This window comes from Emydura macquarii, unplaced genomic scaffold (assembly GCF_026122565.2).
Source record: "Emydura macquarii macquarii isolate MOO-44397 ecotype Brisbane River unplaced genomic scaffold, CSIRO-AGI_Emac_v2 contig_1390, whole genome shotgun sequence".
NCBI classification, from domain to species: Eukaryota; Metazoa; Chordata; order Testudines; family Chelidae; genus Emydura; species Emydura macquarii.
Window position 1 is genome coordinate 4,725,365 of NW_027131527.1, and position 14,615 is coordinate 4,739,979.

General features: G+C 39.0%; 1 protein-coding gene across 5 annotated transcripts in view; it reads left to right on the forward strand.

The window, feature by feature from the left end:
* Positions 1 to 14,615, forward strand: part of GRID1 (glutamate ionotropic receptor delta type subunit 1) — a 710,419-nt gene that overhangs the window by 557,375 nt on the left and 138,429 nt on the right. For all 5 annotated transcript variants that reach the window (XM_067552528.1, XM_067552524.1, XM_067552526.1 and 2 more), the window contains exon 6: positions 4,494 to 4,667. In XM_067552528.1, coding sequence (XP_067408629.1) covers positions 4,494 to 4,667 — 174 coding nt within the window. The remainder of the gene's footprint in view (positions 1 to 4,493; positions 4,668 to 14,615) is intronic.

Consider the following 14,615-nt stretch of genomic DNA (forward strand, 5'->3'; position numbering starts at 1 on the left):
TCTTCAGTAGAAATAAACAAACTAATCAACCTTATGTTTGGTAAGGGTTAAGTCACAGCATTGTAAGGACACTGTGGGATCAAAGCTGAAAGCCACTGAGTTCAAGGTTTTGTGTGGAACTAGGCCATATGATAGCATAGGCGTAGAAACCATCATTTACACATCACCATTCCCTGCACTGCAAGCTGCTTTGTGCTGTAACAGCCCTGATGACTCCTCATATTGACTGGAAAATCAGGGTTACATTTCTGTAAAAAAAATTTTAAAAAAATTTTTAAAAAACCAGGGACCAAATAGAGGAAGTGCTCTGCTTAACTATCTGTTTTGCAAAGTAAAGGAAGATTTTGTATTGTGTGCGTGAAGAAAGGCATACACATTACTTTTGAACAACTAACTAGATAAATTAGGGTTTAATTATAAGATCTGTGAAATTGCTTTTTTCTGCCAAGGTGGAAAACTATTTTCTGAGTAAAACACAGTGGTCCTGACTGGTATCAAACAAGAGTCCACTGCACATATTATTTTGTCCTTTTTGGGTTACTTTTTATTTAATTTTCATTCTTGGGAGTCAGATGAAATGTCTGTGCATGACATTTATCATTTCATCTACTATGAAGCTAGAACTGAAAGTATTTTGACAAAAGGGATAAAGTGTCTACCTTTTAAAACACTGAGGTGAGAGTTAGCACCATGGGGTTCTTTGCCTGGCTGTACCATTGACTTGTATGATGACCTCGGGTAAATCAATTAACTTTGCTGTGCCTCAGTTTCCACATCTCTAAAATGGATTTATCCATCAGTTGATATAGATGATTATTGGGTAAAAGATGTCACATGGCTGAAGAGAATTATTCTCCTTCAAGAAAGTTCCTCTGCAGAACCCCACTGTATGAGTAGCATATCCAGACTTATTCACTGTAGTTAAGCCATACATGTGCTCAAGCATCTAGAACTGAGGTTATGAGACCCTGTCTTCCAAATGTCTATACGTCAGTTGGTGCAGGCATGGAACGAGCTTTTGCCTCCTGTGTGGGCTAGTTGAAAGTTCTTGGTAATTTAAATTGGTTTTTTTTTTTTAAGTTTCTTGTTTAACCTCATGCCATTGAAGTTTGTCTGTGGAGGGGCTTGCTCCATGAGGATGACCGATGAGAAAAAGATGAGACAAGAGTTATCCCATGAAAACGTTTCTTGCTCAGACCAGCATGCCAAATGGTTAGGCATCCTGTGTGGCTTGAAAACCCAGACATAGAAACCATTTGCCTGGAGGAGTCTTTGATGCCTGCAGGACCCCTGTGGTGCTTCTTTTCCTTGGTTCCAGGAAAGGTCAGGAACTTGCCTGAATTGAGTAACAAACCTCAAAAGCTCTCCATTCAACTTCTGGGAGAACATATTACATATTTTATCCCCACCAGTTGACCTGCCATTAATTCCAGGAGGCTCACCTTCTGCAAAGTTAAAAATACACGTTCCTAGAACAGATTGGAAATTGGTAGAAAAGGACTAAAATGAGCCAAAGCTGCTGTTCTGGTCAACCCAACCAAGTAATTATAATAGCCCCAGGGTTATTTCACACACAGCTTGAGAGCAAAAATGACATGAAAACAGAATATTTTATTTCTTTCATGTTAAAAATAGCGGATCAGATTCACTTCTGCTGACAGAACACAAGTTGCAGGGCCCCTTGACAGAATGGGGGAAACACAGTGGCATTATTTTCAAACTCAACTCCACGAGGGGCTCAGGGCTGGTTCCTGCATCTTAGAAATGGGGTTGGACCAGCTGTGGAGAAGGTGGGGCCAAAATACCAGGTGGAAGAACTGATTCAGACATGCAAACCCCACTGGTGAGGCTCCTATGGAATGATAGCCAGAATTAAAAACTGTTCTCTTCAAATGGGACACTGAACGGAAGGCAATCAGCAGTACCATTGCTTGTCATTCCCTGTGGGGGAATCACTCACAGGAAACAGGAGTTAACAAATAGCAACCCTACCGAGCAATTTCAATAGTGAACTAAGCCCATGATTGTAAAATTATTTTATTTCCCTAGGAAAAAAATAGTTTTTAATATAAAATATGTAAACCATGTGCAATTAGCTTCAGCTGTAATGTACAGGTACTAGAAGTATCACTTTGTGCTAAGGGGTTTAGGGAGCTAGGACAGAGAAAGTCTGGCAGGGAAACTTTAGAACTAGCCAAGCTTGGAGAGGAAACTTAGGCAGTGGTTTGTGTTTGTGGGTCTCTGCTATTTACCCTCCTCTTTGTCCCAAATTATTCTGTGGGGGAACATGTGCATCCCTAAATTAATTCATTTCTTGCACTTTCTTAAGGCATTCTTTAACTATATGCCTTCATCATGTCATTCCTCCCAATCTGTACATTTACTTTGTAGTGGTGTGGTAGGTGCTTTGTTTAAATTAGCACCACCCAAAAGAAAACAAATGCTCTGTTTCTTCACTCATTCAGGCTGGAACATGTGCAGCATTGTAGAAGATAGTTGTCCTAACAATGGCACCTCATGAGTATCAGTGCAACTTCTGAAACCTGTGCTACATTTAAGCAGATTCAGCATTATTCAGCAAAGCGGTGAAAGCTTTCCAGTTTCCTCTGGGAGCCTGTCCCAAGACAGGCAAGAGTGGTGGTGTTCCTTTCTTCTTCCCCTCGTCCTTTACTTTCTTTCTTCCAAGTGTTTCTGGAACAGTGAAGATACAACAGCATTTATTATTCCCCTGCAGTTTAGCTGATAAACTGAAGCTGAGGGTAAACCTAGCAATTAAAAATGACAGATACACTGAGCAATCAAGTGCCTCCAGCTCACTGTGTCCGTAATCTCACAAAACAGAATTGCTATTAAATGGAATATCATCATTTCATATATCATGGTGTTGCAGCTGGCTCTCGGTGTGTTAATAAAAGGACTGATGAATCAGAAAAAAGACTTAGTTCACCATCATGAAACCTGTTGCTTCTGGAGTCCTGTGTGCGCCATGACATAAATCACTCACCTTACACCCTTGAACCTACAATCTTTTTTTTTGTTTGTCTCTGATGACTGTTGAGGTGGAAGTTGAGTAAACAACTTTGGATTTTCTTTACGTGATCCATTTCTTTCCTCTTTTCCTTCAACTACTTTGTCTTTCTATCCTGCTTTTTCTTTCTTTCTTTTTTTTTAACTTTGTCCTGATCTTTGCGTTTCTATCATCTGTGATGTTGTTAATGTGTAATGAAAAAGTAAAAAGCATTCAGGCCAAGATTTTCAGAAATGGTGCCTAAGTACATATCTAGACACCTAAATAAATGGCCTGACTTTCAAGAGGGCTGGGCACCCAGCAGCTCCCTTTCACTTATATGCAGTATCTAAAACAGAACAAAATTTACCTTTTGACTACAAATGGCACTGTTGGGAGCTCAGCATTTTTAAAAACCAGGCCACGTATTTAGTTGCCTAAATATGGCCCTAAAAGTCCAATTTTAGGCACCTATTTTTGAACATCGGTCAAAATCCAGGAGAAGATTCTTAACTTCCTGATCAAATAAAGTAAAAATGCATTCTAATATCCAAAGCTGTGTGAGAGAAATCACTGGTAGTATAATGCACTTCCAAATGTCTACACAATCATGGGTTATTAACAGAGAAACCCCAAAAGGTCTGGTGGTTACTTCAGAAAATATCCAAGAGTAGGAATAAAGGTTAAGGCAACAATTTTTTTCCTTCGTATAAATACAGGTTAATATATTTTGGGGGTAGTCTAGGCTGCATATTGACTTGCTTAATCAAGATGTTAACCTGCATCTATGTTAAGAAAAACTTCATGGCTATACAAGTTTATTTTACATGTGTTAACAAAGCCTCACCTAAGCTTGACTTCTTTTCCTAATGTGGTTGAACCCTCAAAAATTTCAGATGCTCATCAGAGCTCTCCATACTCTTTAGTTAGCAAACCTGAGCTGTCAACCTCGCAAAACATGGGTTTTCTCAAGAGATTTTGGTTGGGCCACAGTTACTGTAAGAACAGCATTACATATATTATTTTGCCGCTTGTGCTTTTTGGGCCCAAGCACAATCAGGATGTGGCAAGGTGCACAAAATGATAAGATGTGTTTAAAAAAAAAACCCTCAAAAATATTAACTAGCTTTTTTTCTGCTTGAGTGTAGTTTAAATTTTGGGTGAAAACCCTTGTTTAGTCAAGCTATTTTAACTATCTCAGTATTTTACTATGATAAGCTACCTAGCTAATGTATAAGAAGAGCAAGCTAGCTGGGCATAAAAGGTGCTGTATAAAGCTGAGTTATAGTTTGTTTTAAATTATATATATATAAAATTCCCATCAAGATGCACAAAATAGGATCATTTGTCCTAGACTGAATCTATTAAAAAAAAATCCAGAGGCATTCTCCATTCAGAAAATTTAATCCAAAAATGGTGGGAATACAAGAAGTGTGTGTTTTGTTTTGTTTTGTTTTGTTTAAAAGGATTGTGTTTCTCTTCACAGGAAATCAGTGATAATGAAATATTAGAACTGGTACACAGTGCTCTCGGGAGAATGACGGTTATCCGGCAAATCTTCCCTCTTTTGAGAGACAACAATCAGAGATGCATGAGGAACAATCATCGAATATCTTCACTGCTGTGTGATCCACAAGAAGGCTATCTGCAGATGCTGCAGGTCAGTAATGTGTTGATGCATGGGAGGGACCACTGCACATTTATCCTTAGGAGCATGACATGAGATAGTTGTGTGTGTGATTGTGAAGCTTCACAGGAACCACAGAAAGGAAGTAGTAAAATGAATACTTTAAATCTCAGCATGCTGCATTTGAGTGGCATAGTTCCTGACTAACCTTAATTATCTAGCTTCTTTAATTTCCTGGCACTTTAAATCTGACATTGTCTGTATGAAGTATGTATTAGTATGCAATTATTTTAGCTCTTACTTGATTTGAGGCATTTCATCCCATCAGGGACCTAGTTGTATTTATATGTATTTATATGTATAAAAGTATCGTGTTTTGTTATTATGCAATTCCAATTTTGTCCAAATTCTGCATTTCTGCCTATTAGCCAGTTCATGTAAAAGGATTAGTTTGTGAGGCCTGCAGAGTTAAGTTATGTATTGGGATGTAAAACCTTTCACTTCCGTATATCTGGTTCAATCTGTTCTATATCAGCTGTGACTGGAAGTCACTAACATCTAATGGCTACTTGGTCCATGAGAAATGCACTACTGTCATTAGTGCCAGTTTGTAATAGTCAATAGTAATAGTCAAAACCAACATCTCAAGCCTTGTTGGAAGATACCCCTTATTGGCAAGATACAGATATCAAATCCCTCAAAATAAGGTGCAACATCAAAGCCATCTTTTAGTGAATTAAACGAAAGTAAAAAAGTGAATAGGGAATATCTGACTATCTGATGAACAATATCATGAAGATCCAGGGGGACTTGTGCTTGTAAGTCACTGAGGGACTTTTAAAAATCACATCTATAGTACTGGTGAAAGAGACTGGATAGAACTGAAAACCTTTATTTATTAACAAGATAGGTGAAGCAACAGGAGTGGCAAAGCAAGCTGCCCCCCACCCCCACTACCCAGACAACGTGCCATAACACTGACTTGATGGGGCGGGGCAGGAGAATTCAATATGATTGAAAGGGTAGTTTATATCCCAAGTTCATTCAGAACCTGATCCAAAGCCTCATGACGTAAATGGGATTGTCCTTGGCGATGTTAATACTATCCTGCCAATGAGGGTACCAGCTGTAACAAGTGTCACTGACAGCAGATACTGGCCCTGTGAGGGTAATGTACTTCTTGCAATCCAGGCACTGTATGTTTGAATACTGTGCCTCATATAGTCAAATATTGTACAGAAAGGGAGGTACATTATAGTGGTATAGTGGTTAAGTAGATTCAGGCAGTATGATTTTAAAGTAAAGATTTCTTATTGCAGTTAATCGTTTTGAAGCTTTAGAAGTAGGTTTTCTATTCCCTTTTACTGCATCAGTATTCTGTTTTAATTAAAAGGCCCCTGTCAAAGTTCATTGTAATTTTTCTCAAATTCAATATTTACTCATTTTAATCCCCTGGAATTTTGCAATTTTTGTAAACTGTTTCTATTGTGAAAGCTCTCTGATTTCTCACTGAAGGGCAGGTCCCAAGTGCTGGGCTGCTGTCAGGTTTTATTTTTATTTTTATTTTTTTTAAATAACAAAATCAATACTGATTTAAAAAAAGAAAGAAATCCCATAATATAAAAAGGCAACCCATAAAGAATTATGTGTATTTTATAAACAGAGAGTAATAATGAACAGGTGGTGAGATTTTGAGCCTGTATACTGGAACTTGACAGTGTCTCTTTCAATCAAATTAAAACTTCAGCAAAGTCCATTGCACAAGTTTTGTGAAAGAACTTAAGAGGTGCCTTTTCCACAAATGTTAATGACTACCTCTTACTACTCCAAGAAAACTGGTATAACTACTGAAGCATAGAAAACTTTGTTTTAGCATCCTCCAAGATGGATAAGTCTACATTGCCTGGAGTGAGACCACAGGCTGCTTACCTCAGGGAATCTGAGTACTCTAGGTTGTTGAGAAAATCATCTGCATTGCACCAGCAGATCATTTAATTGGGGAACAATTTTACATCATGTCAGGATTTTGAATATTACTGCCCATCTGCTTATGCACAAATCTATTTGAGAGGAGTCTGAAGGACTCCTTTGACAGACTTCTTCTGAGTTATGTGTCAAGACAGTAATATGTTTGCTAGCGTGAATAACCTAGCTCCACAATTCTAAAGCTGTATTTGACAAGAAAGCTACAGGTGTCTACTAAGTAGTCTCCTGACTCCTTGAAGAACTGGTCTCTCAGAGGTAAAAACAGCTACAGTGCTCAACATTTCTAGAGATGAGCAATCTGAGTGCATGGGATGCCCAGAAATCTAGTTATAGATTTTTAGATAGTAAATTAGCCCACTGTGGTACTTGGTAACCTGCAAGCTGTTGCCGAGATCTTATTTGCATTCAGACCAAGCTACTCTTGCATAAATCACCCATATTAATGAATCATAAACGGGATGATCATCTTTGAGAAGGGAGAAAGCATGGCCACTGATTAGAGCAGGGTGGGAATTTTCAAGTGAGTAGTTTATTCAACTACAAAAGGCAATTTTTGTCAACCCAAAACTATTTGTGAATTAGAATAGTTTCCGGCACTTTTATTTTCAGGATTTAAGTGGCATTCACAAATTGGGGGTTGGGGAGTGGGGGAGGGAGGCAGAGAAGGCAGCTGTGGAACAAAGCAGAACAGCTTCAGCAAGGGAAATTGAGAGAGGCCTACACCATAATATCCCATGGTGCAGTGATTAGGACACTCTCCTGCAGCATGGGAGATCCAATTTCAAATTCCTGATCCATGTCAGGCAAAGGAGGGAACTGAATCTGGCTCTTCCATGTCCCAGGTGAGGGCCCTAAACACTGTGTTAAAAGTTACAAGGTGATCACTATCACTTTTTCTTCCTCCTGACATTTTGTGAATCTAGCACTTCATTTGCTTTGCTTTTATTTGAAAAAGTGCTCCAAGGTGATACAATTTGTTCAATCCTAAATAATTTTTTTGTCAAGTTCTTTGATTGATAAATTTTTTTGGCAATAGCAATTTCAATTGCCATTTGGGTTGAACCAAAATGTTTTTCTTTTCAATTTTTGGAACTGACAGCAAACTGAAAAATAAGTTATTAACCCAGTTCTACCTTAGTAGATTTTGGTTAATACAAAAGGCTTGTTTTCAAATTAAAAAGGGAAATGGTCCAAGGGATGATAATGGAAGAGGCTAACAGAATTTCCAAGGAAAGATCATCCTGTCTTCTCATGTGTGTCATAGTCCACCTGAGAAACCATCCCTGTAAATGAAACAGTAATTAAATCTCCATGCCCATTCAATCCTTCTCCCTCTGCTCAAAGGATCAATAAGAGAGCCAAGTGTTGTGGTGTTTTCTTGTGTTATGGTCAATTAGCTACTAAAAAGTTGACTCTGAAACCACCAGGTTTTTTTTTGTTTTGTTTGTTCGTTTTTCCATGACCACTGGAGAATTATTGAAGAGAAAATTGTTAGTTGGGGGTGAAATGTTCTGTGCTCCATTATTAATCCCTCACATCATCCAGTCTCTGTATATTTTACAGAATTTTGTATCTAGCTTTGGCTGACTTGTTGTATATTGCCAATTCTATTATGTACTTTGAAGAAGCAGCCAATCATAGCACGACTTGTGGAGACACATCTAGTAATCATTTCATAAATATGAACACCACATGTTAATTTCAAGTATTCTACATTTTCTATTTTCTTTTTAGGGTAGAAAATAGATTTAGTATCTTGTATAACACCATATCCCCTTGAATTATTTCATATTACAAAACATTCCCTGTCAAGGTTTACCACCAGCCATTGCTAGTTCTTTATTTTATTTTAATGAGTTTGTAAAAGGCAAGCTAATATCTCCCAGCTTCTAAATTTATTTGGGAGAATATAACATTTTAAACAACCTAGTAAAGAAAACAATTTGGGTCATGGATTATTAACTTCGTCCTGGCTAAATTAATGAAAATCATTTTGGAGCAGCTCAGTTCTCAGTATCTTTAGTACCACATCCTAGGAACTTGTTTTTTAGGGGTCGATCATCCTGGCTTGGAGACTGATGAGCTTTAAAAATCAGACTGTTCTGCAAACTCATCAAAAGCTCATCAATTTTGAACCTTTTGTGGAAGTCCTGTTATACTCTGTCAGCATGCTTGGCAACATTTTTCTCATGCCCTTATTCCTAGCAGAGAAAGCATGATTTTAATAAACTCCATTGTGTTTCTGTTTAGAATGGAGAAAGTCCTTTCTAAAATCACCTGCCTTGAAGATTTCATTTGACATTAAAATCATTTGACATGATTCTGTGTCCAGTTCTTCAGAAATTATTTTCTGTTTATGTGCATTTTTCATTCTTGGTGACCTGTGTTAACGCTGGGAGCCAGCATCCGGTGCCTCTTTTAAGCATCAGTCATATCTACCCTGTCTGTCTTCTCTGTCTCTGGATCTCATCTGGAAGGATAATATTTATCCACCTTTGTGAAGTACTTGGAGATTTATGGATGAAAAGTGGTATTAACGTGCTAAGTATTCTTGTTAATCTAATGTATTCCTAATATATCCATCTCCTTGGTACTTAGCTCTTTAGCAACAAGACTTTATACAGATTGAACTTTATTACATATTTAGATTCGGACTTTGAAAATACTTGAACTAATTGTCTAATTCTTGCTCCTCATCTCTTCCCTTTGCTTTATACGAGGTTTGAAAATGTCTCTTTGTCCTTAGAATTGATTTGCGATTCAAATAATTGTCTCTGTTGTAATTCTATTTTTATTTTATTTTATTTGTTGTTGATCACATTTATTCAGCTGATAACTTCGTTTAACCTTTCTGAGGTCCTGTTTGGATTCCAGCGTGTTCTAAAGACCTGGGGCATCTAACAGTACTTGACTTGAGACTAAATATGTAGCAAGATTAAAACTAATGGGACTCAGTACAACAATGCCAGAATTGTGAGGTTATTCCTTAGTATGGTCAGTGTCCCACTTCTTTACTTTAGCAATGTTCCAGATATTATGACATTTTTGGAAAGGATAGGTTAGAAAGCATAAAAGGACATAGTGATTCTTCAAACAACTGCTCTCCTTTCCATGTGTAAATGTGTTTTTTCCTTCAAAGACGTAATTGTTGAACACGTTACCAGACATCAGTTAATGGGCGGCTTCTTCGACAGCCTTCCTTTCCCTATACATTCTATTCTTTTTAAGAGTTACTGCAAGTGAAGTACTATAATTGGACCTTTCATGCAGACTGGTTTAACCCGCGAAATACAATTCCCAGTGTCCCATTTCCCCCCTCAGAGGCCAATCCTGAAAGCAACCATATCACTTTACTCAGTGGAGCAGTCCCATTTTGTCAAGTGAGCTATTCAGCAAATTACTAAGCATTATAGCTGATAGTAAATCTTTACAGAATTAAAGCATTAATTTGCCCTACCAGAGGCCTCCATGAAAATGGATGAGCTATGTTTGTTTCCCTTAAGTTACAAACACACATTTCAAATGTCTTCTCACAAATATGTAGAGACATTGGGCCAGACCCTTGGCCCTAATGAGGCTCCTTTGCAACACTTGGAGGATGAAAAGTGGTCTGAAATTGGCCTCTGTGGCCAGCTCGGGATTCCCCTAGGAGCTTTATCTACTCGTATCACAGCTAGCAACGTAGGTAGGGACATGGCTGGAGCACATGGCACTCCAGCAACCCCCCAGATGGCACAATGACCCATTGTGGGATTTTATAGGCAGCCATGAGTTACAGCAGCCTTGAAGCTAGATGATAAAGATCAGAGGAACCCAAAGGTGGTGTAAAGCCACTGTTTCCTCTCCACTTGGTCCAGTTCATCCAGACCAAAAGGGGCCAGAGGCCTTTGTCATAATTTTTATTATTTTTTGTTTTACTGTGTTTTTGTTTAGTACTTCACTGAAAGACTGACAGCACTTGCCAGTAGCAAACATAGTGCAGGCAGATGTCACCACACAAGGATTTCCTATCAACACATCTCAAATCTGAACTATAGCTTATGTTTATATACAACACAATGTAAAATACCAATATTTTCCCTCTCCCTTGCTCTGCTATTTCTGTATAACTTCACAGCTCCTCCCCAGCCTTCAGTTCTGCCAGTACACTTAAGTTCTGATTTTCAAACCCCTGCTGCTAGACTGAGTCCTCCTCAGATCAGAGTGTATTAGTCATGCCTGATTCTTGAGACATTTAGTGATATACGCTGAAGCCCACAAGCGACGAGATTGAGATTTAAAATTTAGTTTAATTCTGTGTCCCTGTGGCTACTGTTCAACTTTTGTTACAGAAAGATGTTTATTCCGCAAAAGAAATAACTATAAATGGTTGAAGGACACTTGATATTTGACGGATATAAACCATAAAGAGGGAGAAGAATTGTTTCAGAGAGATAGCTCAGTGTAAAGGAAAGAACTGAATATGGAAACAACATATCAGTAAAAATTTCCTGACAGTGAGATTTATGAAACTGAGGAATCATCTCCCAAAAGAATTGCTGGAAGCATCTATTGTTTGTGACGTGTAAAACTTGAATGGATAAAAAACTAGATAATATATTGTTTTAAAAAAAAAAAAAAAAAAAAAAAAAAAAAAAATTCCAACACTGTCAGGGGGATTGGCTAGTTACCCTAATAAGGATCTGTTTTCTGTGGTTCTATGACAATTTTATACATTCTTTCATTTAAACTCAGTGATAATTAATAGCCGTTTGAAACTGACATTTGAGTCCTCAGTGGAAATTTGTTTTCTTACACTGCATGCAACTGGAGCTATTATTTTATTGTAGGATTTCTCATGAGTGCCAGGCTGCTGGCTGTGATTTTGTTCTCCAAGAGCAATGATGCATTTATTTAAAACACATGCGCACATAAAGTATCACATGGGCTTTGCAAACTGATCTGAGAGAATAAAATAGATAGGTCAGATTGTCACAATCAACCTTAACAGCATCCCTTTAAGCCTTTTACTATATATTAAGTAAACCATTGATCATCACCTCTCCTCTTTTCTAAGAGAGCAGATGCCTCCTTGCTTTAGTCACGCATATGTAACATCACTTTTGGCACAACCTGGGCTTTTGGGGGTAGAGGCACAACTGCAGAGCATGCTGGTGTGCAGAAAAACAATCGTATTACTCATTAGGCAGTGCATGTTTCTGTCACTGGCAAGCCCTGTGTTCCAGTTTACCGTCCATCTCCATCTGCTCCATTTTCGGAGCTGACTGCTGTGGCCACTCCCTGAGTGAATTTGGCAGCTGCAGGTCTCTGATGATCATCTTGGGAATGAATTTTTGAAGCAGTGATATCTGGGTGTCAGCTTGTCTTCCCAGATGGTCTCTTTGTTGGCCTCTTGTTGGGCTGGGCTTCTGGCTTTGCTGGCAGCTCTGAACCTGCCCATGGGTCTGGTACAGGGTCAGTCTTCTGGATGGTAGGTTCCATTTGATTAATGCTTGGAAGGAAAGTAAAAGTTATCCCTGTATAGAACTTTTAAAATAAGGTCTGGTGGCAATTTTTCACAAGAGGAATTTTAAAATGTCTCTGTAAAAAGGATGTTTTGCCTTTAATGCATTATGGAAATATCCCTATTGTGACTGATTCCTTATTTGTGCTTCCCACATATTTGTGCATGAAGTAGTACAAGAGAAGGGTTCCCTGTGTATTCCACCTGAAGATAAACTGTGAAGCTTCTGTTCCTTTGGAGAAACATGTTTTAAAAGAAGCAAGAACCCAAATGACTTTCAGAATACATGTGGGTATGCAGACTTAAAAAAAAAAAAAAAAAAAAAAAGTGCAAAATGTACATTTCAAAACACAATATTTAGGTACACTTCCATTTATCAATTGCTAAGTCCTTAGTTCAGAATTTCATGCTTTCCAACTAACAGTTCATGGCATTATTGCTCTCAGATTCCACAGTGATTGGTGTGGTAGAGATAATGTTACTAGACCCCCAAAAGGCATTTAATCAATTCTTTGGATTTTGTTAGGCATTTGTGGTATTCTCAACTCTTGCAGGTCTTAGCAGGCAAGTGAAAGAGGAACTAAAATTTACATTTTCCCCCCTTCGGGTAAGAAAAGTGAAATACTTTTTTGTTCTCCTCTACAAATTGTGGCAGGGTGCACCTGTTCCGCCCTGTGGATCCTGCACTTCACCAGCTACGCCAGTGGTGTGGCTGGGAGGGGAGTGGGGCGGGGGGCCGACCCGGTCCCGCCCTCTGCCCCGGGCCCCCGACCCAGGGACCCTGTGAGGAGTGGTCTCACCCTGCTTAGTCCCTGAGACCGACTACCTTCCTTGGGTCGCCTGTCCGTGGCCCCCCCGGTTTGTAGCCTGCTCCCTGGTACTGGCGTGAAGGGTTGTTCAGCCTTCCCTGGCTGGAGCCTCTCCGTCGCGGTGTGGTAGCAGCTGTGGATGATAGTCCCAAGCCCTGCGGCTGTAGCTAGGGCAGGGCAGGGCAGCACAGCTCCGCTCCTCTTCGCTCTGTGTTGCTTTGCGTTGCTCTGCTTTGCTTTCTCTCCTCTGGCTGTTAACTCCCTTTCAGCCTTCTTGGCCTGACTGAAATGGAGGCTTTTAACTACTGGGGCAGCGTCTTTGATAGGATGCAGGTGGCCTAATTGGCCCAATTGTCTTGAATTAGCCCCAGCTGGGTTACCCAGGGAAGAGGGCTTTATGGAGCCTGGGGCTAATATACATGCTTTCCAGTACCCTTTCATAGCCATGCGGTCTGGCCCTGTCACAAAATGTTCATTACATGAAAGGGAGTTTCTGCAGGCAAAAGGATGCTCCCCCTCCCCCGACATAAATAGGGAAAATTAGCAGTGTTGCAGAGCTCAGAAAGCCCAAAGGAAACAAGTCTATCACGTTGTTTTCATCTCACTGTTGCTTTTCTTCAAATCTTGACTGCTACTCTAAGGCTAATTTCTTAATTTCCTACTTACTCATGCCTGAGACTGCAGGAGTAGTGCCATGGGTAATACTGATAGATACATGAATTCCCTTTTCTGTATCCAGTGGGTTTGGATAGTTAGCTGCAAATTGAAATTTGTGTGGACACTTGAAGTAACCAGTGTAAACAAGTTGGTCTGATGGCTTGTTTTCCTCTTCACAGCATCATCTTCCTGGAGTTTGCAGCACACTTGTGATGTTGCAAATACAATCTACCACTTTTGTAGGGAATGCTAGGAGGAAATCATTTTGCTTCTAAGATACAGTGACTGATGGTGCCATTGAAAGGGATTTAAATTGGCAGTAATATGAAGTTACAAACGCTTGCATAGATGAAGTAGAAAAGGATTCTTGCTGCATGAAAATGAGTGTAATAAAGAAAACAATGGAAATTATTATACAACCATATACAGATAGGTGAATCCATACCTGGAATGCTCTTTTGAGATCCCTTTTATTTTATAGGAAATTATTAATTAGTTATGGCTTCAACCTGAAAAGTTTATATAATTTGGAAAAGAATAATGTATTTGTGGGGTATAAAGGCTCTTACTCTTCTGCCTAAACAAGGCATAAAAAATAATTTATTTTTGTTAAGCAGTAATAGAAAACAACATGGTTGATTTTGGAAACGTTAGGTAACATATGCAGAACACAGGGACTTATTTTTTCATAAAACAATCAGATTTTGGAATTCTTTACCTTTTACAATTTACTGGAAGTAGTAATAGAACAAACCATATAAAGATTCCAATAAGTTCAGCTCCACAGAATAGCACCAGGTATATATAGGATTAGATGGGAACTACAGAGGCTTCCAGGTAAAATTAGCGACAGTAGTTGGGGCTGGCAAGGAATTTTCTTCCAGTGCATATTTCTTCAGGTTTTTTTTGGTCTTCTTTTGTAGTATGGCACAGGAAAACTCGAAAACTTGTCTCTTTCACCAACAAAAGTTGGTCCAATAAAAGAGATTACCTCACTCACCTTGTCTCTCTAAGATCAATTGGCCA